This window comes from Anopheles nili, chromosome X (assembly GCF_943737925.1).
Source record: "Anopheles nili chromosome X, idAnoNiliSN_F5_01, whole genome shotgun sequence".
Lineage (NCBI taxonomy): Eukaryota > Metazoa > Arthropoda > Insecta > Diptera > Culicidae > Anopheles > Anopheles nili.
In genome coordinates this window covers 3,467,530-3,491,965 of record NC_071293.1, presented here as the reverse complement: position 1 = coordinate 3,491,965, position 24,436 = coordinate 3,467,530, and the positions used below count along the sequence as shown (strand labels likewise).

The 24,436-nt window shown below is 50.8% G+C and overlaps 1 protein-coding gene across 1 annotated transcript in view; it reads left to right on the top strand.

Moving 5' to 3' along the window:
- The first annotated feature begins 12,212 nt into the window (after positions 1–12,212).
- Positions 12,213–24,436, top strand: part of LOC128728460 (uncharacterized) — a 32,319-nt gene continuing 20,095 nt past the window's right edge. Inside the window, exon 1 of the mRNA XM_053822086.1 lies at positions 12,213–12,310. Coding sequence (XP_053678061.1) covers positions 12,305–12,310 — 6 coding nt within the window. The 5' untranslated portion in view covers positions 12,213–12,304. The remainder of the gene's footprint in view (positions 12,311–24,436) is intronic.

The window sequence follows — 24,436 nt, the reverse complement described above, 5'->3', positions numbered from 1 at the left end:
CAAATAAGCATCGCAAGGTTCGCCCCGAATGCAAAAATAACGACAAACGCTGTTCGCAGGGCACTCCCGCAACAACGATAACAGCTTGTGTAGATGCTTTCCCACGGATGGCAAACCGAGAATGAATGAAGGTTTCCCCGTTCCAGCATTACAGCATTCATCCGTCAGATAAGTTCGCGAAGGGATAGCATCTCACGAAATCGCAAGCAAACCTCGGCTGGTAGAGAGGTGATAGCGAAGGGCTTTGTGTGGCGTAAAGAAAAGAAATCAAACACACAATCCAGCTGAGCGCAGGCAAAAGAAACGACACTCCGAGCGCCTCGTGCATCTCGTAAAGCAGTAATACTCGCCACCAGTTGAGTAGAACGTATCCAGTAGAAGCTACGTAGTAGAACGACCACCGGAAGCGATCCGATTCTACCGTTTATGGTGTTGCAAAACTGTCGCGTGAAGGAAAAAACAACCATGCCTGGAAAAGCTCAAACGCACGTTTGTTGCCAAGCATCGTTTTGATGCCATCGGCCTACGAGAAGCTTAGCTGTTGCGATGCACTTGAGCTGATGCTCACGACAGCTCTAACTGGTGCAAGTGCAACGGAATAGAAGAACAGAAAAAAAAACGATAAGGTAAAGAGAGCAATGACACGCTGCCGACTCCAAAGAACGGTGGCGGACGGAAGCAAGCAATGACACAATCTCCGAAGCCGACCCGGTACATTGTCGTCTTTTGCGCGAGGTCCTTTGACCTGCTAGATCCTTACGCGGCGACTGCCTTGTCATCGCTTGTTCCTTCATCCTGCTGTCCCGTGCAGGACACCAGCGCTCGGGGCCCCGTCGGCTGGGCTGAGTGTTTATCGAGGAGATTTAATTGACCGGATTAGGGGCCGGCCATTCCACCAGTCGACCAGCTCATTAACGTCAACCCAACGATGGGCCCCGGACTGACGCGATAAGGACCTGCCAGGGCTAATGAAACCCGGCCGGCAACAGCCAACGAGTGTCCTGTGAGATTATCGAACTGGCAGGCTTCCACTGGTGGCGTGATGTCGTTTTCGATGTTTTTGCTGAGCTCCATTTACCAGCGGGACGGGTGCTTGTACGTGTGAATGCAACCATTTTGTTGCTTTAAATTCATCAATATTATTTTAATCCTGCAGCTCTTCAAATATGGAACGCCATAAGCGAGGACGGGAAGGTCCTGCGAGGGATCACGCTGAGGGAATCACCGGTTTGTTGTCACAGTCAAGATCAACACAGTCCTGCGAATGAAATATTTCACCCGCGTTGTGCGGGTTGCTTACATTCAGGCGCACACCAACCCGGCGATAAACGGTAATTAAATTATTTCATTTAAACTTTGCTAATTTGCTGCGATTACTCGCAAGTGTTCCGCCAACTCCGGTGGCAGGGAGAAGCCCTAACGGAGATAATTGTCCCCTCCCCCCTCCCTCTCATCGCCCTCCGCTCCCTCAACCATGCGATGAGCAACGGGCCTCGGGAAGGGTCCCATTAATATTTAAAAAAAGCACGTGCCACCGAATCGACTGCCAACACATGACAGCAATTGAATGGAACGCGCCAACGATTAATCCTGCCGCACGGCACGTGCTGCAGCATGTGTAGGTGTTATGTGGCCGTGTGGAGAAGTAATATCATCAATAAGTGCTCCCATCGTGTCAGTGAGTGGATGACTAAAAATAATTAATCTGCATCTGATGCTCGGTGGCACCGCGCGGCTTTTGAAGAGGGTGTTCAATTGCAAATGATTGATATTTCACTCGTAGCCGTCCACCAGGTGGTTGCTGTCATTTTTTCGCTTTTGGAAGGAGAGTAAAAAAAGCACACCTCGTTACGATCGATTAAAGATTATTGCAAATTACTGTGTACTGAGAAAAAAAAAAGGATAGCATCTCATAAATATAGCAGGTCAGCTACCCGAGCCTAACGTCGAGCTGCAAGGGTGCTTGGGCTCGTTGCGCAAAACGAACCGTCTAAGGTGACATGAGCTCAGCTGGGCCGTTCGATGTGTTTTTTTTTCGGTGCGTACAGCCGCCGTTGTTGTTTTCGGTGCCATATAACGCAATTCGTCACATTAGCAATTTGGAGAAGTACCAGGTAATTTCATCCTCCCGTTTACGGCTACTAGCCCTAGTGCGGGTATTACGCCTGTTACGCTGGCATTTGCTCGCTTTATTGCCTTCTGCTAGCCTTGCGTGCGTTGCGTGCTTCAGCGGCGTGCTGGCACATTTTAATGATACCATGCCCGGAGCCGAGATGAACGAAAAAGCCACCCCGAGCCGTGGTGGAATGGCATCGTTTTAAACTCACCGGAGGGTTGGCGGGTTGAAATAAGTTTATCCCGCTCGTACGGGCGGCAAGCGTGTCAATGGCAGCCTCGAGATACGAGGCTCGGCGCCATGTTTGATCATTTGTTTGAAAAGAAATTAATTAATCGAATGACAGTGGCAGCCCAGCACCAAGCCGGCCGGTTGGATCCCTTTTTTTCTCTCCTAGAGCGGGAATGCAACCGACGTTGGCATGAATCTCGTTGCGCCAGCGTAGAGGATAGAGTGAACAGATGGTGGAGCGAAAACTGCGCCAGCGCCCGATTTAACGCCGTTTAGCCGTTTATGTTGCGAATACCCGCCGGAGCTGGCGTAACGGTTAGCGGGCGGAGTGAAACGTCAACGGATAATTCGGGATTTTTTTGTGCTGTTGCAATCATTCGGGACGCAACGGATACTATTGTTGTACTAGCGGAACTAGCAGGGGTGTCAAATGGCGGGCGAGAGGAACCTAGGGAACCTTTTCATTTCCGAAAAGTACCCTAGCGGTTTGCTCTTAATCGAGCTAGTAATGTTAAACGAATCAGCGCTTTGTCACTTTGAGCAGCTTTATCACTATTTGTGCTCCGAAACGATCCTTATTGCCTTTGACAGCCCTGCTCCGATTCGCTCCGGAGATTGATTTACGTTCGCCTGGCCGATTGCTCACACCACTTCAGCGTGTCGCCAATCGAGTCCGCGTGCGTTTTTGTTGCTGCATTCGGTACTTATTCGAAGCCCTACCCCACGCGTGTCAAACGATTCGATTAGTCCCCCCTTACTAAAAGCCCCCACGGGACGTTTCGTAAACGCGCGTCCGATCAAATCTCGCCGTTCAGCAGCGAAGCTAATGCTCGCTTGAAAGTGCTCCAGTTGCGAGCTACCGGTCCGGATTCCGGTTTCGGTGCTTCAGGGGGGGGGCTGTGTGGGGATTTTTTAATGAATGGCGGCTTTTCTTCAACCCTGTGTTCGGGGAGGTTGTCACCTGTTTTCCCTCCATGCTCTGTAGCGCTCTCGCTCTATGTTGCGGTCCATTCGCCTCCCGGGCTACCAGAACCGACGCGAAGGTTACAAAGCGCCCATGGTCAACCTTCGGGAATGTCTCCGGCATGTCGATCGAGCCCGTAACCGATCATACTAGGCATCAATCAAATCGACACGATGGTTTGACCTTCGCAAACCCGTGCCCTTGCGGAGAACCGGTCGTGTGGCATGTGGTGATGCAATGCCACCCGTGTTCGCTCTATCTAAGCTTCCTTTCTCCGCTGGGAGCTACTTTTGGTCATGGTGGTTTTCTTTCATTAGAGAAAGAACGGCCGATCCTCGCGCAAAGCGCTGTCAGCCGATTGGGTGACAATTTTGGCTTCTCATGGGTCTCCCGATCGATTCCAGATCGGTACAGTGACGGCGTGAAAGAAGGTGATAAGAAAAAAAAGCACATTTTTAAGCACAGGACGCGAGCAGGAGAGAAAGAAAAACATCATCACTCGGAGGACATCTTCCATCAGGCAAGTTGACACTTCACGGCACCGAAGGATGCGCAGATGACAACGAAATAAGTTTAAGTAACAAAAAAAAATATTCCAAACAACGACCCGGCAAGAGCCATAATGGCGGCCGGTTTAAATTACGCTAAAATTTAGAAGGATACGCAAAAAAACGCTTCACCAGCACATGACGCCCATTGTCGGTTTTTACCTTCGGCAGTAGCGAGTTCTTCCTCGTTGAATAGGATCGTGGATAGAATGGGTATATAATTATTTTTTTTTTACTGCTGCTCCGTCTCGTGTCACATGCGTACGAGAGGCGGCGAAAAATTACGGCGAGGAAATTTCCACTAATTAGTTAATGGCCATCCGCTGTTTTTACGGGCGGTTGAAGGTGAGCGACGTCTCCGATGAGGAGCCAAAATTCTGCCATCTATTCGCCACCCACGGGGAACGAGAAAGATGATCCACTCAGCTATCGAGTCGCTTGATTTCGGTGTTTAATTTTCATAATGTGACATGCATTTTTTTTCCCCTTCGCGCCAAACCGTACAAACAGTTACCCTGACATAACCCTTCAATGCCAAAGTTATCAGCCTTGTGGGGGTGGCTCGTTAAGGGCTTATGCTAGGACACGGCGTTTAGTCGTAGTGGCCACTCAAGGGATGCGACCATAAACAGGCCAGTCACCTTGATGAGCTGGCGCCATCTTGCAATGGCGAGGCCGAAAGTGTCTGTCACTGGAGATGAGTTATATTGTGTATGTGTGTGTGTTTCTACGTTTTTTTTTGTCGGTAGATTTCTCTTTCTAGCTCGCTCACTTTCCGTTTCCGTTAGCCTTTTTTGACAGCTGACGGAGTAAACACGCGAAGGAAGCCCATCATCAAATGCCAACACCAACTCCTGCACCTTATGCCAGCTCGGTGGGGTTGACGGATGGAGGTGGGGAGGTGATTCGATTAAATAACCCTTAAATCTCGCCCCCATCCCCTTTTCATGCTCACCACCCCGAATCCTGGCGAAAGACGCGAGATTCCGCGGAAAATGACACGCGACATTATTTCGGCCGGCTCAACCTCTTCCGGCGCGTTCCGGTTCGGTTGTCTTGAATTTTTTTTTCCGTTTTTTTTTTTCGTGGGTCTTTACATCCAGGTCCTTCTTAGCCGGCTAGCTTATGCGAGCGGCAACTCAATTAACCGGCTGTTGCTACGTGCGCAAGCGAACAACGGTGGAAAGCGAGCGGTGGTGGATGGCGCGTTTTCCTTTCGGCGCTTTTCCCATTCCGATGCGCCATTTATCGAGCCGATTTTCCAATTTTATTTTGTGCTCCTTTTTTTTTCTCGCACGCGCGCGTTATTTGTAGCGAAAGGATGACGCAAGGATTTGCAATTTTGATTCTTAGGCCGCGTGGGGCGAGAGAATAAGAAAGCAAGATGAAGCACAGAAAAAAAGAGGCGCCGTTAAAGCGCGAGCAGCTCCAACCAGGCAGATGGCGCTTCGGTGCTCGATAGTGATGAAATGTGACGCGTGCTGCGCGATTTGCACGCGGCCAAATCCCGGGACGGGTGGATTAAATCCTGGCAGAGAGAGAGAGGGGGAAGGTTTTCCACCCGATTGGACTCCGTGCAAGCAATTCCATTAGTACGCACGAGGTTTGCAGCCGGCGAAAAGCAGTAGATTGTGGGAGGGTTTAGCGCGATAAAACGGTGCCATCACAAACGGAACTTTTCTAATCGCCTGTGCGTCCTTTGCGCAAGGATCGGCTAGAAAGTGTTTGCAATTTCCTCCCGCAAAGGATTGGCCCAAAACCTCTCGGGAAGTGAGCAACGCTTTTGCTTTTCCAGCTCGGTATTCCGCACGTAATTTTGAAACTATGTTTAAGGGTTTTTTTCTCCGCCATACTTCGGTTGCTGCCCGAGAGTTGTTCGCGAAGTGAATTATTTCGTGCGTCACCAAAATCGGGTTAGGTTTCCGGAGAATTTTCTCTATCGCTATCTCTCTCTCTCTCTCTCGTGCTGAATGGAAAACGGATTCCCGGCGTCTTGGCAGGTGAAGCTCGCCTGTTTTCGGTGAAGGCAAAATCAGGGTGAATTTTAAATTAGTTTCCCGGGATCGAATCTTCGATAACGATCAGTAATTACCGGAACGGCATGGGTGTAGCAAGCACTTCATTACGAGCAGCAAGGATTACGGTGAAGCTGGTGAAGAAGTAGCGCAGAACCCGTCACGCTCGAAAAGAAATAAAAGGCTGATCACGCACTGAGCATTGCGACAAGCAGCAGCATCTTTCGAGCTGGAAGCAGAAGATAAAACACTTCCACCGTCTCGGATGGTTGGGGCGATGTAACCAACAGACACGGGCCCTCAACCCTGCACCGCCGGCCATTGCGTTTCTAGCATGCACTCGGGCAGGTGCGAATAATTTATTGACTTGAAGCAAATTAGAAGATTTATACGTTTCCGAAGCGGAGCACTGCGGGATTCGGAATCGATTCGAATCGTGGTTTTGGTTGTGAAGCCACATCCTTCCGCTACCACGGAGGTTCGTCTCAACTACGCCAGCTACTGCTGCTGCTTGCTAACAGAAGCGAACAAAGAACGTTCCACAGTTGTCCATGAAGTGCTGGCGTTCGCTTGGGAGTGTTGCGGTTGCAAAATGGACACTCCCAGGGACAGTCAGACGTCCTCCCGAAGGGGTGTCTTTTGGACCCGCAGCTGCGGTTTGGCAGGAAAATAGCTCGGAAAATGGAAAATCTCACCACGCTCTAGCGGGGGATCACTGCAACTGCATTCCTGACCCGCTGAGCCCGTCGGAATGCTAAACTTTGAGAGATGAATTACGGATATTTATCATGGTCCATCGAGACGACCCATCACGCTGAGAGAGCTCCATCTGGTGGAGAAGCCTTCTTGAAGGAGAACTGAGGGTCTCAAAATAGCTGTAATGCCACCAGAGACGAGCGCAATTAGGAACGCAGCTTGACCTCCAGAACTGCACCACAAACCAAGCCCTCGGGTGACAGAAAGCAGCATTAAAGCCTCGTCGGGTCCCAACAAACTCTCGCACGCGATTGCCGATCTAGCGGTGTTGGAAAAGGGTAGCAAAAACAAACACGCAGTCGACCGAGATACGCGACGAAGAAAGAAACGAAAGTAAGAGCTCGAACTGGACCCGCTACTAACGATGGTTTGGTTTAACCGGTTCAGATGCGAAGGTCCGCCCTGCTGCCCGAAAATGGGGTTTATGTTGGGCCCCGCGGGTTGCGAAAGTCAAGGTAAGGGTGGCTAATGTCGTGCGGATTACGTTAGGTGTAGCTGGTATGATGCAATCCGGTGTTGATGGTGCCCTTATTTAGGATCGGAGGACTAAACCGCCGGTACTTCGACCGGAAGATATTGCGCGCTGTTGTGCAGTGCACTTTCTCTAGGTTCCTGATCGAGTGAGCAGCATTTCCAATGGTTGTACTCTTTCCGAAACCTCGATGTGGCTCTTGCGATAGCCACACTACTCTGAGAAGCTATTTCAGACTTACTCACGCTAACTTCTGGATACATGACCATTTGCACGTTTGGGATATTCCCTCGGGGTGGCGTTTGTTTGGGTATGCCGAGGTTGGTGACTTGTGGACGAGGTTTATTACCGAAAAACCCCACGTTGTCAAGTGACCCACATTGTGAGATGAAATTTTGTGCACGTAACACATGTCGTACATGCAAAACGTTAGATAACACGTGTACCTTTAGCGCGTATGTCACAGAAATTAAAGTTATCTCGCGCAGTAGGTCATAGATGCGACGCCCCTACGGCGACGTTTGCTAGTGACGTGGACTCATCATACTCTTGGCTTTAAGTCTGCATCACATCACTTGATCTCGTTCGCCTATCATTCCGCCAACTGCAACGAGGTAATTTCTCGACGAGCCAGTTTTGATAGGCAGACAGTGGTTATAAAAAATGAATTCCACCGCAAAGGCGCGCCGGGTGTAATCGCACAAATTGTGCAGGATGAGAGAGCCTCTATTCTGAGAAGGAGATTCCAAAAAGAAAGAAAAAGACCAAAGCCAAACGCGCGACACAAAAGCGCACAGGAATTGCGCTTTGCCTTCATTTGAGGCTTGAGTGGCAATAATAAAACGATCTCATGCATTAATTTGGATTCCAACAACTCCACGGACTCCTCTGGTGGGAGCGATCCCTCAATTATAATGGATTTTGATGTAACCTCATTAACCACTTTAACTGCTGCGGCTAATGATGTTCTGCCGAAGGAAGCGCTTGTATGTATGGCTCGTCGAAGGATAACCGTCGGCGAGGGCAGTTTGTATGCAGGAGTTGACAAAAAACCAAGCAAACCAATTGCCGGTCGATGGCTTGTCTCGCGCGCGTCAGTACTCACGTCGGAACAGGTGTTAGAGGCTGCCCTTCTACCACAGCACGAGCTGTGTGGTTTGATGGTTCGATGAAAGCCAAATCTCAGCCTTTAAGACAACTGATGGGACGCGTCATTAGACCGGTGACGAACGGCAACAATTAGCCGGCGGTTCCCGGTAGCCAGGTGGAGCCAGGATTCACCTCCTGGCGTTGTCCTTGAACCCAACATCGAGCCTCCCTCGGTAGGGAGCGAATGAAAGCCCACTCGAACGTTTGCGTCACTGCGAGTCTGATTGAGCGGCGTTGCCGAACTCGAGGCAGATTGGTTTCGCCTGCGTGCGTACCGAATTCTATCAGCTGCCGAACAGCTTTGAACAGCGTGCTTTTCTTTCTCCACCCTATTGCAAGCGGCTCTTAATTAGCTTTCCCGGTACGATTTGTCGCAAAAGTGTCAAGTATGAAAATGAGAGCGCGGCTCCACGAATGGGGTGGCACACGGTGGGGAGGGAAGAGAGAGAGAGAAAAACCCCTCGGTGCGGAAAAGCGAAGCAAAAGAAAAACTAAAATCCATCTTCGCCATCGGCTGGACGGCTGTAATCAGCTTCCTGCGTTTATATGCATGAAAACTCATCGAAGCATGGCGAGATTAGCTTATGAAACAGTGTTCGGTCGATTGGGCAGTGCGTTTACTCTTATATATATTTTTTGCTTTATCAGAGCGTCGCTTGAACGTCGTCGTTTTATTGCATTTCTCTTGAAGTATGGTTTTTGCGTGTGCCAGTCGTCTTTTTTTTTTATTTTTGCGTCAACCACCCCATGTTAGGCACGGCATTATTCATTCGCTCCATAACTGGCCGTTTGGTGTAAACGAGAGTGGTCGATGTGGCAATGTGAATCCTGGAGCGTATTCGCACACTGACCGTGTGCTGCCATTTGCACGAAGCCTGTGAGCTAGGATTTTTGCCTTCCACTGCTCTAGCCGGGCTTTGGACGAGCTCCGGACTCTCCAGATCGATTCTACCACAAGCCAAACGAACCCGGATTGCAACCCCGGTTTATTGCGTTGCAGGTGCAATACGTTTGCAGGGAGCATTTTGCCTTCCACAGGCTTTGAACGGCTTGCATGCCCTTCCCGGTGCTTGAAGTCAGAATTCAAGGAAACGCTATAACGCCTGGCCCGCAGACGACCTGGCGCAATAATTGTCGGTGATATTTTTTTTATCGCTCCCTCAGAAAGGTGCGCTAGGAAGCGAGATGTTCGAGTACGCCCTCGACATGCGGCCTGTGGGCAATTGAGCGGCTTATTTGATTTTCACCGTGATGGTACGGGTTGCATCGTCGAACAATGCGCGATATTTTACGACGATTGGTCGACGATTGGTGTCACCTGGGTTCACCTTTCCGTTGGAGGTGGACATTTTACAGCCGGCACGTGGTATCAGCGTGTCATCCTCCGTTACGATGGCTGAAAGCGGCGTTTCTTTGTGCGGGGAGATATTAGAATGGCATATTTTGTGAAAGTGACGCACTTGACAGCTCGAGGAGCTAATATTTTGGAGGCCAGATGTTCATCAACCATACACCATGCAGATTTGCAGACGTTTCTATTATATTGCCCTTGCAAAGCCCACGAGCGAGGCTTACAGTGTGTGAGCGTTAAAAATAGACTTGAGGGTAAAAAAAAACAGTACGATGTTGGACAAATAAATAAGCAAAATTGTCATAGTTCCTCATAGAGCGGCATGAAAACTGCAAAAAAAACCCTTATATTACATCAGAATAATGACCATTAGGTGGGGCTGGTCGAAAAAAAAGGAAACAACAGACAAACGTTCATACTTAACAGATGCTAGTTGCCTTCTTGCATGTCCCTCAACACGCAGGCTCTCGCTCCTCTACCCTTCTTAAGGATGTCACCGCTCCGCATGTCATCAGTCATCACCATTAGCGAGTAACGAGATTGCAGCAAAACCTCACAGTACCCGGTGTCTGCAGCCGGTCAATCTCCGTCATCAACCCCCATCAACATTCACCCTCTCCTCGTGTGGATCATAACACCGAAAATACCCCGCCACAGGTGCCACGTTTTCGCGTCCGCGTCCGAACCTCCGCCACTCCGAACACGATCCGCGACGCACCGAACGCAACCAACGCGGTCTGCAACGTCGTCTATAAAGCAAGGTAGCCCTGGTGGCAGTGGAGTCATTCGAACGTTGGAAACCGTCCGCGAAAGGATTCGGCAGCGATCGCTCGCTAGTACCATACTCTGTACGTCAAAGTACCTGTACCAGCAATCAAGCAGTAGCTCGCTCGAGCACGCATCAGTAAGCACACGCAGGTTAGTTGACAGAAGTGAGCGATTAGGTACTGAGGTACTGAGCATATTAGGATCTAGCAGCGGTGTTGTGCGGTGTTGTTAACTAGGTGGACGTAGTGTAAGGTGATGTACATGCATGCATGCATAGTCATCGTGTATCAGAACGCCTGGATTTGACAGCTTCTACTCCCCGGGAAGTCTGTAGTCCGCCCCATAGCCGGGTTCGGTGAACTTTGGAGATTGTCCAAGACTGTCTAGTGTGCAGTGCAATACGTCAATCCATCACAAACCGGTGTCGTTGTGAACCAACCGTCCCAACAATCAAAACATCCTCCCATCCGTCAGACATCGCTCTCTCGCACGTGGCAGACCTAAATCGTTCTCGCTTGCGCAAGCGCGTGTAGCGTGCGCACGTGTTCGCAGTGTTACATCTTCATGCGACGGCTCGCGGTCGATCAGCTCCGGCCACTATCTGGCTTTCTTGCTCTCGCTTGGGCTGCTTCGTTCAAGCTGAGCACCCGAACGGCGGGTAACTTTCTCTGGCCGTTCCATCTCCGCACACGCGAGCGTGCAGTACTTTCACCGTAGAGCGGTAGGCTGGAAGCCGAATGGTGCCGTTTGGCCATATTGCGGTCGCTGCGGGAGGAACTAGGTCTGCAGCGGTGGTATTTATCGTTGAGTAATATCGCTCAACTCTCACGCTCGACCGTTCACCACCAGGCGTTTCCTCAAGCAGGGCGCCCCTTCGAACTGCTGCCCTTTTGGAAGTCGGCCTGCCGGCACGATAAACTTTCCATTTCGATCGGTGACGTTTACATCGCTGACGTAACGTGGCGTTTTGCGCAGTGACGAAGCCTTCTTCATCAGCCGGACCTTCGTGGAGGTGTTTCCGGTGCGCTGTGTGCAGTACCTCGATCACATCCGAAACGGATCTGTGAAGGGTTTTTTTTCCAAGGGGTTTTGAAATTCAAAGATGAAGGGTTTTTGTTTTCATCAACCGAAATAGCCAGCAATGGAGGGTCTATTAGCCCCTCCTTCTGGATGTTGTTTCTGCGGAGTACTTGTGCGAATGCGATTACTCCAGGACGCGAGAGAGCTGTCTCGTGATAGCTGTGGTGGGGATAAGACTCCACCAGATTTCTCCGGTGGGTTTCGCCGTCGGTGGTTAGTCGAAGATCCGCTCATTCCACGTCAACCACCAGCGGCTGCATCAGTGACATTGTTCCGTGGGAATCCCGCGCCGGTAACCGCGAAATCTTCGCACCGGGTGCGATATTTGTTTCAGGTTTCGAAGCAACACCGCAAGGGCTGCGGTTTCATCTCAGATCACACAGCTCCTGCCCGATTAGTCGCCTTGATTCGAGACGAAAAGTTAATGTACCATTATTCTCATCTTTCTCCCCATCCAGTTGGCTCCACTTTCGCGACAAGCTTCCCGCGTGAACCTCCACGGGATCTCGGTGATCCAGTCGAGATCCGGCAGCAGTCTGCATCACGTGCACGTGAGCGGAAGCAAACCCTGGCTGTGAGGAGATCAGAAAGTGCTAGCTTCAAGCCTCGAGCGTGACACGAAACGGAGAGCGTGTGTTTTTGTGTGACCGTGCGTGCGTGCGTGTGTGTGTGTGTGCGGCATCCATTTTGGCTGTGATTTTTGGTGAAAGTGCCCCCTTAGCTTCACAGCTGTCATCCGACCCAAAAACTCCTCGCTGTCAAACCAAAACCGATACTTCATCGGACCAGCGTCAAACACCGACAAACGATCACTTCAACGCAACGGACACACGGAAGCTGAGCGGAACCACACAATGAAGGTAATTAGTGGCTCTCGAACGTCCGCGGTCGGCATTCTCGGGCTCACCGGGAATTCCGGGACGTGGCTTAAAAAACTCACAGTAGGAAGTGTTGGGTTTGGTCGCCGGTAAATCTGAGAGCAGGATGAAAACTGAATGTCAATCATTTGGTGCTTTTCCCGCTTCCTCTCGCTCACCCGCAGCTTTTCGGGTGTCCGAATCCCTGGGGCAATGCTTGAATGCATGAATTAGCAATCAAGCAAAGGTAAAGCTCTCGAGGGCTCTAGATGGGCGAACTCGCCGGTTTCTGTCGCTCATTGAATGCAAACGAACGACGAATGAAGCGTGCGAGTTTTAGGTAGTGTCTGTTCCAACACCGTAGGGTGGGCAGGTGAAAAAAGAAAGAAAAAAAAAACATGGCGATTCACCAAACCAGAGCTTATTGCGAGATTAAGCACCTAAAAGGCGATGAAAGTGGTTTAAGTCTCATCTGCTTCCGGTACGCGTGCCATCCTGTGGTGGCGTCCTTGTCCGGTCACCACCGCAGCATCCGGCTCGGGTCTACGACCGGAGCCCCCCCTCCCCCCTCTCCCGCTCTCCTTCCCACCCCTCCTAATCCTCACGCATTACCCCAGCAGTTCCGCTTCATCTTCCGCCATCGCCCAACACCGGTTCACACCGGCGCGATGGACCGCGGAACCGCTCAAGTGAAACTCGATAATATAAACAGTGGCAAAATGGAGAGTTGGAAAAGGAAGGGAAGGAGGGGGTAGGGGTAGGGTGATACCCCACTAACGAGGGAGCTCCTGCCACGCGTAATGCGTAATGGGGTGAGCGCGTGCGTACGAGGAATGGGGACTCCCTTTGTCGCCGTGTGATGTGTGACGTAAGGTCCGAACAACTCCTTCCCCCCACCAGCCCTCTCCTCTTCTTCTCCTCCCCTCCCCATTCCCTTTGCGCCACCCCTTGCCGCAGCAATCAACCAGCAATTTCCGATGCCACCCTGGGCCGACCGGTTTTCGCGTACCTTCTTCAAACAAATTACCATCCATCACGCTGCTCACACTCACTGGCCTCAGGTTGAGTGCCCTCACCTTCACTCTCTCTCCCGTGAAAACTCACCCCCTCTTACCCACCCCCAGTTCGATGGGCATGCGCTTCCGATTGTCGCGCAGCGTTTTGCAGCCAAATGCGCCCAAGAGGAGAAAGTTGCGCTCTCTCGCTGGACGCTTATCATCGCCGCATCCGTTTCCGCGGCACGGTTTTGCGTGTGTGCGTTGCGTGTGTGGCGTGGGTGTTGGTCTGAACTGACCACAAGTTTGACCCGCGGCCAGTTGGCGGACATGCGAATCCTGGAAGGCCGGTTTTTCTTTTTCTTTTCCCCCCAGAAACGTGTGTGCCTTAATTAATCGCGTTTCGAAACATCGCTCGAAACATTGGCCACAAACGTTAAAGTCACTTCCGAGAACGGTTGGAAAAGTGAGATAACGGTGAAGGTTCGCTTGCCGTGAGGTCCTGGGGAAAACGAGCGACCGGAAAATGCACAACAATTATTTTGCAATTTTTCCTCACAACGCTTGAGAGCACAACCGTTTGGTTTTAGAATTCACGCGGCCAAGGTTTACCACGGCAACGTGGACACTATTTCATGATAAATCGACATTATGGTGGAATCGTATTAAAGGTGGGCGTCGCACCCAACGTACACTGGCTGATAAGCAACCTTCCAGCGTGTTACATCAGCAGGAAATGCTGGCCCCAAAACAGTGGCGAACGGCCACCTCGACCATCGGCTAGCTTCAAGTTCAGGTACCACCGCTCGAACGCCGTTGCGTCACACGAGCGATGTTTTGAAGTTCAGCTTGGCGCGATAGAAGCGGTGAAAGTGATTGCCCAAAGCCACGCACGTGTTCGGCATCTGTCAGGCGCTTGCACGAAGCACGAGAGCGAGAGCAGGCGTTTATGATAACGGGTGCATGATTTAACGCGGAAACACAGGGTGGAATGGGTTGCCGCTTGATGGCCACCGGTTTGGTGCTTCGATGTTTCGATGCCGAGCGAGTGTTACGGCGCAGTTGCATCAGGAACCTGAAGGTGCAATGGCGGCGTTATACGGTGGAATCGAAAGGGTGGATTGGGAAGATTTTCCAGTTCCAGCCGGGTACCCGCGTGGGGCCACTTACGACATTGCGCAATCTGATTAAGGTGATGAAGTGGTTTGGCTTTAAAAATGGAAATTTACACCACCGGGATGCAGATGTAAAAGGGGAAGCCTTTATGAGCCGCTCACATTGGGATTTTGGGGTGGGAAAAAAGGCACAACGGATGCCTTCAGCCTTTGCTCCGAGGACCCACGTCAGGCGTCATCATCGTCAGTAGACGGCACGCGTCTTTGGTATCCTTTTTTGGGAGAGTTCAGTAGATCAACTTCACTCAAAATTATCCCAATCTACACATCTACCAGCAAGCCGCTTGGAGGGTCACACGAGGAATCCTTTTTGACGGACGCTTGAGCGGCTTGTGTAGGGTTTGATCCCGCCAGGGCAATAATTGGATGATACGGGTCAGAAAGAGAGAGAGAGTGAACAGAAAGAAGGGTTTCATTCTCTTTCTCGCTTTCCACAGTAGTAGGATTTTTTGGACCAAATTATTATTTCTGCTTTATTTTTTCTATTCACCCACATTTCCTTTTTCTGGAGCAGCTCGTCGTTAGCAACGGGAGAGGTGATTGTGTCAAGTTTGGAGTCGAATGAAATCCATTTCTCGACCATCCTCGATTTCTGTTTGTTCCATTTTTCCTCGAGAAGTTCCCTGTTTTTTTGTTGTTGTTGCGTGGCACATTGTTCGAGCAGACTTCGGGGAACTATTGGGATCGGACATTCTGGCAAATGCCTAACACCGGTAGAATGGGCAGCACAAAAACCGCCACCAAGCCCAAAAACCAAGTCAATCTCTATTCCACGAGGATGACGAGGATATCGAACAAAAGGACCATCCCCGGGGTGGAGAATGGAGCCCCATTATCGCGTGCGAGCAAAACCGATGGCGCATCAAATTTGTTCCATTCCCATGCCCAAGCTCGCACGCAGTCCCTTGGCAGTCTTCGTCCTCGGTTTCGTGGCCCGGTAGTCCCGCTGGACGACTTTTCAGACGTGATTGACGTACCGGGAGCTGTGGCACGTCATAAAATCGACGCATAAAGCTCGCGCCTCTCGCCGGCATCGACCGAAGTGATTGAAAATCGGCATCGGCACCCGCCAGGAAGCAGCGGCAACGTCTCGCTTTGTTGCAAGAGGGCGCCCGCACAAATCCGGCGAACTGGAGGATGAAGTGGATAGTAACGAAAAAAAAGAAAAAACAGAACCACCCCGAGTTGAGGAGGAAAAAAAAACATGAATAATACATCGGGACGCGGGATGCTTTTACAAATCCGGATCACTCACCACACCGCCCTTTGTTGGCGAAAGCTTAGTGATGTATTATTTTCTCCAGCATCTCTTTTGCTCTCACTCGCTATCGGACTGTGATAGAGTCGAAGGTCTGCCTGTTGCTCAGATTCAGCTCAGAGCGGGGTAGTAAACCAACTGCTGTCGACTCCACATCCGCCCCGGCGGTGGTGAGCGATTATCGATTGAATTATTACCACGAAAAAGCGTACTCGTCAAAAGCCCGCACCGGCGTGCGCTTTTTTTGCGCTTGTTTAATCCGACATTACAGCCAATTATGTGGCACGGTACCGGAGCGTGCTTCGTTTGATGTTCAATCCGCTTTCCTCCGTGAGCCCGACGTTGGGGGCAGGAAATCGAAAGTAATTAAACAAAACCCCAGCTACCAAACTCGGGAAAGTCCGATCCGATCCGGGCTGCCGTGTCGAGATTCGTTCACCTTTCAAGCTAGTCCTCGTAATGGTCTGTGGAGCGAACTGCGAACTTCCAAAATGGACGAAAAATATGACTCGAGCTGTATCTGTATCTCTCCTCAGATTTAGAGCGATATGGCGTGGGTAAACTTTCAACCCCACCATGATGGGTCACGTCGGGAGCACTTGACAGGCTTCTGTCAAGTGAAATAACAAATATCACAAAACGAGGATAATTAAAAGCTGCTTTGCCAGCGGATCGTTCGCCTTTCTGCGATCATTGCAACCGGTCCACCGCACCTTTCGGACGTAATGAAAGTAGAACAAATGAAAGCGACGGTTGCGCCGAGACTGCATTGGTGCACTGCATGCGGTAACGCATAAATTCCTTGCCGGTGCTTTTCCGGTTGGCGTAGCGCTCGTGTTAGAACCGCTGCTCACGAGCCGTGGATGGGCCGGGTTTTTTCCGGAAAATCCTACGCGGTGAAAGGAACGTTGGTTCCACATAAACACACCTTTCGCTGGTGGTGGCAATAATCGGCGCAATTGTGTAATATTTTTGCTTCATGCTGGTGGCGGTGGCTTGGATTATTGCCCTGGTAAAAGCACGCCCGTAGAGCTCGAGCTACTGGCGTGGTGCCATAACGCATGGATGGGGGCTTTTGTAAGGATGAAACCTAAACGTTGGAGTTGAATTCTGTTGATTGGCGCTTCCTGGATCAGCGTTTTTTTTACTGACAACTTCAGCTATCGCCTGGGAAGCAATTACGATGATTTTATTCCAACGATAGCAGATGGTTTAGTTTTCTTGGAATTTAAAATTCAAACAGCCATGAGAAAAAGGAAAAGCCATGCTTCTAGAAAGAGACTTCGTCGCTGCATCCCACAAACATCGTTAACTCGAGGTGACGATCCAAGAAACCGAATCGCCGCAAAGCAACCAGAGTGTTGGCTGCAAACCAGAAGGATTATGCAGGCGTTCTAGCTCCCCAGTGCTGTGGTTTTGATTGACATTCTCGCTCCTGGAAATGGCCCTGTTCTTGTCCTCGCAAATTGCCACAAATTAGCACTGGCTGCAACTTCCCACGTGCCACGTCCGTTAGCTTTCAAAAAACGCCCTCGCAACCAGGATGGCCGGTCTCTTCCGCTCGAATGAACCGGTGGCTTTTCCGACGAGTACCAGTGCCGGTTTCGATCTTGATTAGCATTCCGCCTTCAATCGAGCCGGCTCGATGGTTGAGCTCCTTAGAATCGCTCCAAGCGAGCTGGCAAAAAAAAAAAATGGCCCGTTAGCGAGCTTTCTTGGATGTTCACGATTTTGGTGGGTGTTTGCTCTTCTTTTGTTGCCCCCAAAACCCAGCACGATCGTATGCCGGGTGCAGTAATAACGAGTGAGCTAACGAAATCAATAATTCAACAGGAATGCTCATCACCGCATGTTCTCGTCCAGCCAGAGTCCGTGCTGTCGCGTTTCCGTCCGCTACGCTTTCATCACTCGGTTCCAATAAATCTTCATTAAAACCGGCCGAAAAACCCCAACGACCCAACGAGCCAATGTTGGCGAGTGTGTGTGTGTGTGTGTGTGTGGGAGTCTGAAAGGCGCTGCTTGAATGCTGGATAAGGATTTTTACCGTCCCGTGCGTGAGCTGCCAGATCAAGAGCCACTCGAGCTCTGGGAGTTCATCGCCGCAAGCGCTCTGATTGGTATCGGAATGTTTTCCACCGTGGGTCTTTCTTTTTCTTCCCATTATTCGAGCTCCTCCATTTCGCTTTCCCAGCTTGCCAGGGGTTCGCTATCCCACGGCAATGCAGTATGCCTCGAAACATTCCACGAAGCCAAAACCGACATGCTCGCGCGCTGTGTCAACTGAGCTGAGATTCTTTTCATCCATCCCACCCGAAAAGTTACACCAAAAACCTCCGGCTCTCCACGTGAGCGGTGCCAATTCATTTATCATGCCACCGTTCTCCGGCACCCATTATATCGTGGGCTCTTATCGTGTTCCGCGAGCCGTTGTAGGCGGCACAAGGACTCGAGCTTTCGAAGCTGCCCCAGGCGGGCTGTGTGTGCGCTTTTTTTCAAGTTTTCCCCCCAAAAAAAAAGAAGCGCAAGCCGTTTCTTTAACGAGAAAGAAAGCGCTTTTCTTTGCCCTTTCGCTTTTTGGCCCATCCCTTTCACCCATTCACCAACGGTCCGGCGTTTCAGTAGGGTTTGCCGCAATGGCGGGTTTATTCGCGCTCGAACTGTGTTGAATGATTAAAAATACCCCACGTGACGCTGGGGAGCTCTGGTGTTCTGGCTTTTCATTATTGACTTCCTGCAGGGGGGGGGGGAGAAATTACCAACCCAGGTCTGCTCAATGGAGCTATTTTCCAACCCCCAGCGATGGGAAAACAATCGCCAAAAGCTCCAACGACTCGCGGTGCGGTGGAAATTGACATTCCAGAACGTAGCGGGCGGGTTGGCCTTCGGTGCCTGGTTTCTAATCGCAAAATGCTGAAGGTGCCCCAGCGAATCTGCAAAACCTCGTGGCTTACCACAAACTTGACATCCCTTCACGCGGGCGAAGTGGGTTCGCGTGAGTGGGAAATTAATTTGCCCGCCATGAATCCTTCATTGTGAAGTGGTGTTGTAATTGATCCGGCTGTGGAGGAGAGAATGGACCGTCGTGAGGATGAATCCTGACTGGTTGATTGGAGCTGGAAACGGTTCGTACTCCTTATCTGCCTGTGAACCTGCGGTTCCTTAACACAATGGGCTGTGGTTCGTTGTGTTCCCGGCCAAAAAAGTCAGCGAGTGTACATTTTGAGACTTCATTTTGTCCATCACAGCCAAGAGATTCCAATTTCCCGGTAAAAGCGGACGAACAACACCTCCAGAATGAAGATGGCGTGATATTTCCTTGCACCTGACGGTAATACGATTATCTTCCCCAAAACGCGAACGTACGTCTGACTCAGCAAAAGCCGCTTATTAGAACATGCTCCGTAATGCGTCCTCTGCCGAGAGGACACCTTGCGGTGAAATAGATCCCGTCTCTTGAAGCTCAGCGGAATTAGATGCAAACGGTTATTTACCGCACGCCGGTGATGCCTTTTACTGTCAATAAGCGAACGCTCGCGCGTCACTCGAGCGGAAAAGCGCGCTCCGGAAAATCGATTCACAGGCACACACGGCCCGTTAACAGGTGTTGACAGCTGCTACGGCTATGGCTGCACGCAAGCTCATAATTTTCCCTGTCCCGAAAGTGTGCATAAGTTCGACATCCGCTACGCCCCGTTGGGGTCACGTCGAGGGAAGGTATTTTAATTTCGCGTGCTGCAGCACAAACAAGTATCGCAAGCAGTATACTACGGTGTATACTTTCCGGTACGCCTCGACAAAGCACTCTCGACGGCACGCTGTGCGATGTTGGGGCCAGCTTTTGAAGAGCGAGCAAAACGGCATCAAGAGAAAGAACGGAAAGCAAACTCTTTGTCGTTATTTTTTCTCTGTGTTCATTCTGTTTGCGAACTAGAATCCACTCGATGCCATCCAATGCCCTCGAGCTCGGCCTTTGTCGAGGAAGCTCGGTGGAAAAGTTGGGTGTACGCCTTTTTCCAGCTGCAGGTTTTTGTCCCCACCGGTAGTGGCCGTTTGGGAAATTCGCGAGGAGTCTAGACCATCGATCGCCAGCCTGTTCTACGCCTGGGAGTGTCGTCATCTGTATGACGCACAGTTTGCAGGTCTCGAGAAGTCGATGGAAATGCTGCAAAAATGGAGCCCTTCCTTCTACACGCGGTGAACGTTTACACCTTTTCGAAGTCTGCTTTTTTTTGTGTGTCCTGTTTCCGCTCACGACAGGATCCTGGCAACGTTGTGACCTTGAGGTAGAGTGGTAGATAACTTTGGGAGAGAAAAAAAAATGGTACGCACAACTTTCGCCCGTTTGTGGCTGTGCTGGGAGTAGAGTAGAGTCCGGCCACTGTTTGTCACTTGTTGCCATGACACGCGATAACGGAAATCGAAATGATATTTCGAGCGCATCCTGCTAACGGCGGAAGACTTTCCTTTATTCACTGACCTGATTTTCACCCGTGGTTGAACATCGCAAAATTCAAATGCGGGTTTTTTTCTCGTTTAATTTGATGTTCTAGAAAGTTGCGGCCCATTTATGGTGTTCACAAAAAAAACGCAAATAACGTCAGATGAGCCGAAACTATCGTGATATTCAGCAAAAAAAAATCCCAACCAAACACGACAGGGTTAGATGAAGATCTGTTACGGAATAATTTATGGGCAATAGTTTAGATCCGCTCATTTCGATTGCACCCGAAGCGACATCTCTAGCCCTCGTACGGAGACATTGAAGTGACGAATGTATTTGATTTGACCGTTGCGCCTCACACTCAGCCTTCGCAAGATATATAGCGCGGATAGGTCTCGAGGCGCCCGTCCCGAAAAAGAATACGGGAATTTTTGTTCCAGAGGTAACCCATCGCATGCAAAAAATAAAAACAAAGTCGAGTGCTTAACACGATAATGGTTTCCCGCTGCCACACGTCACGATGGGTACGATTTATGGGTCGCTTGCTGAGAGTGTCGTCTCGTTGTGGAGTAGCCATTTTTCCAAGGCGACAAATGCCAGCGAGAGACAGAGAGAGAGAGAGAGAGAGAGAGAGAGAGAAGCAAAAAAAACGAGCCGACTCGTAAGAACCCTTACGGGAAAGTCCCAACGCCATCAAACATATGATTGTGCCTGGTACGTATCCTTCCGTGTGCGGGCAACCAGGCGGTCTTTGCAATGAATTTCCTCCGTTCATGCGTGTGTGGGTGTGTGGGAGGCCAATCTTTGGTCGGCAATCTCCACAACCCACACTCGCTGGAGGTTGATTGGGTTGTGCTCTGTTGCACAAGTGAAGGAGGAGTAGCATGGAAATGGAGCACACAGAAGCCGAGAATGCCAAAATAGTGTCACATTCGGCCAATCAGTCAACGGCTCGAGGATGGGATGTTTGGAGGGAGAGGGGAGGGGGGGTGGGAGCGATCGGGTTTCCCACACGCCTAGGGCTAAGGGCCGTCAACGGGATGAGGTATGGTCAGTCCAGATGCACTGAAGAAGCTGGATTGAGTTTCCAGTCACATCGCTTATTTGGCTGACTTAGGGCGAGAAAAAAAAAGCCCTCCTACGAATGGCAAAAGGACTCCTCCACCCCAAGGACTCACCACCCACCCCCCTTAAGGGGTGCAGGATATGACCACCACCCCTTCTAGTTTCCCCCTCTGTTTACACAGCACACACCGGGCGTGTTTGCTCGAGCGAGCAAATATTTTGCGCCCAAATATGCCACATCCCTCCGGCTCCGGCATTGACGGAGGCAGACCGGCGCCACGTTTTGGCCTCCAGGGGACTTCAGACCATGCCTCGGTCAAGCTCGTCAGCAGCACCCCCTGGAGGACACGAGACGGCAGCTTCCCGGAACCTGCCCAAAACGCGCAGCATCTCGGTTTGCGGAAGTAATCGCCGTCAGCTCTAGCGCTCGTTGAGCGAGGCAGGAAATGGTCCATCTGCTCGATTGCCTGCTTCACTTCAGCCTGCGCATAAGAAGCGCTGGAGCGAGTGCTGGTGATGGGATTTTGCCTCGAGCATCACACGCTGTCGAAGGAAGTATCAATTTTCTGTCTCGATACACCCGCGCCGAGGGTTGATTCTGTCGATCCTGTTTAAACGCGCCGTGCCTTTATGTCTCAAAGCGCTGAGAGACAGAGCGTGATGGGCAGGGAGAAACATATCCGAATACCAACCAAACAAACTAATCTCGAAACCGAAACCGGTCTCCATCTGCCTAATCGGCCAGTGGAAGCGGAAAGCCAGCCGGAAGATGTGGCACGGTTAAGCTAACGGATTCAATTTTATTGCTGTCAAAACCCGGACGTCTGTTTGGTTCGCTGGCGGAAGCTGATTTAAGGCAGCAGGACAAGAGCGAACCGAAGCTTCCGGTTCCGGTTTCAGCAGGTGTTAGAACCGGCCCACCTGTTTGCTTTCACGCCATCAAATAAACGTCACTCGTTCTGCCACACACGCCCTCTAGCGGTAGCATTGCGTACCGCTGTGGACACCCGTATGACGGTGTACTCAATTCATCTGCAATAAAACCGATTTCGGCACACGTCTCTTTGTTCGACGGTGGACGGTAGTAAAGACAGCTGTGATGGTTACTCCCCACCGAGGCGATAACTGCCTGCGGCACGCGCCTCCATTCTAGCAGTCGGTGTGAATTATGACCTACAAAGACCCGGTTCCTGTGTGGGCGTGCTTCATCGTCCGGAAGCGACGACAGCTTCTTGGCAAATAAAGCCAATACCAGTGGTCGGGAGAAGGGCTGTGATGGATTTTCTTGATAGCATTCGATTCGGTTTGATTGCTGCTATATCTCCGTGCGCGTCCTCTACGTTCTCCTCTAAGTCCTCCAAATTCTCCTGAGCTCCGTTATCAACATGCATACAGATGAGTAACGCGCTGTCGAGCCGATGGCTAATGTCATAAAACCGTGCAAATCAAACAGGCTCACCCATCGGTGTTGTCGTACCGGACGTGCGGTGGAATCGTAAACGGCCCCAAACGTGCTCTTGTCTGGATGTCTGAGAGTACGCCGGGCCAGAATCGATGGAGGTGCGTGCGTGTTGCGTGTGGCTCATTATTTTTCCACCACTTGGACGCAATAAATTGAAGCAAGGTTTGGTAAATCAATGCTAGTATTCGCATTGAACACGGTCTCGTTCTTGTGGTGTAATTTAGCCGCTCGGTTTACTTTGTATGCTTCAGTTTTCGAAGGCTCCCGGGTGGAACACCTGCGAGTGGCACCTGCACAAACGGAGTGAGGACATCCGGAGGATTGATAAATGTATCACACAGCGTGTCGTCACGTGATAACGACATCAGAGCTGCTGGCAGCTTGCTGGAGCATGGATAGGACGGCTTCATGCAACAGGACAATCCTGTGGCAAACGAAGCGTTATACGACGCAGGTTGGGAGAGTTTGTAATTCCTTCAATGTTTCGTTATTATGGCGCCTTGTTTCAAGCGTAATGCACTTTGCGGTCTTGCAGCCCGCTTCCCATTTCCTGCGGAATTGTAAATGCAAGTGCATTGCAGCGAGTTCGCCGTACGGTTCGCGTCCAAGTAGCGAGTTCCATTGTGCTATGACCGAGCTGATTTATAGCGTGGTACTGTTTGAGTGTTTCCGCGAACCTCCAGAGAGGCATTCACGAGGGAGACGACGCTGAAATACCGAGGCTAGAGCCCATTGCAAGGATGCCATTAGCATCGTCCTGCGCGCCTTTCACGATACCGGGCATTGGATTAAGTTTTTAATCAAAGCGAACGTCTTGGAGATGCCTTCGTCCACCCGAAACAGAATCAGAGCTATTTAAAGTAGGAGAAAAGCGTGAATTTGACCAGCGCGGTGCCCTAGGAGGTGCCCTGGTGATATTCATTATGAGCGTTTTTGAGTTATTGGAAAACTTTTCCCGCTCAGCCTGCGGCAGTTTTCCCGGCCTACCCAGGGTCGTCGGGAGCATGGTGCGTCCGAATCGCGCGCACTTAAAGATGAAGCTTGTTGAAAGTTAAAAGACGGTTCGATGATGGGCATGATGAACCGGCGTCCGGTTTTTCACGGAAAAGGAGCGTCCTTTTCGGGGAGAAGTGAGCTTCCAAGAGCAACTTATAAAACTATCAGTGGCCCAGCTTCGTTTCGGTACGAGAAAACGTTCTACGGGTTCGGTTTACCGGTAGCGCAGGTATCGTTTCAGCCATCAGTGCGATAGATCTCCGCCAGCAATAGCTTGGCGTTTTTTTGTTGTATTCACTGAGCTTTTGCATGAATCATAAGCATCACTGCAGTTACTGCTTCACTGCCTCAGAAAGGCATCCGAAACGCTTCCATCCGGGTTCGGGACGAGTCGTCGAACAAACTTCCTGGAATTCTACTGCTGTAAGGTGAAGTGAAACTTGCACTCTGTGCAGGAACCCGTGATTTCTCCGGTCTCGATGTTGGCCTCCAAACCCACCACCATGGCGTGCCGTTGGTCCATTTATCGTATCCTCGCTGCCATGGCACGTACCGAGACGGCCCACGGATACGTGACGCTTATCAAATCGCTTCTGGTGGAGAAAATGCGAGCGTGAAGGCGAACCTGGGACTCTGCCGACCGTGCACACTGACGAGTGGTAAATATTGTCCTTGCGCGAAAGGACGACCGGGAGCGTATGGGCAACAAACTAATCAAAAGCAGCGCTCGTTTGCCT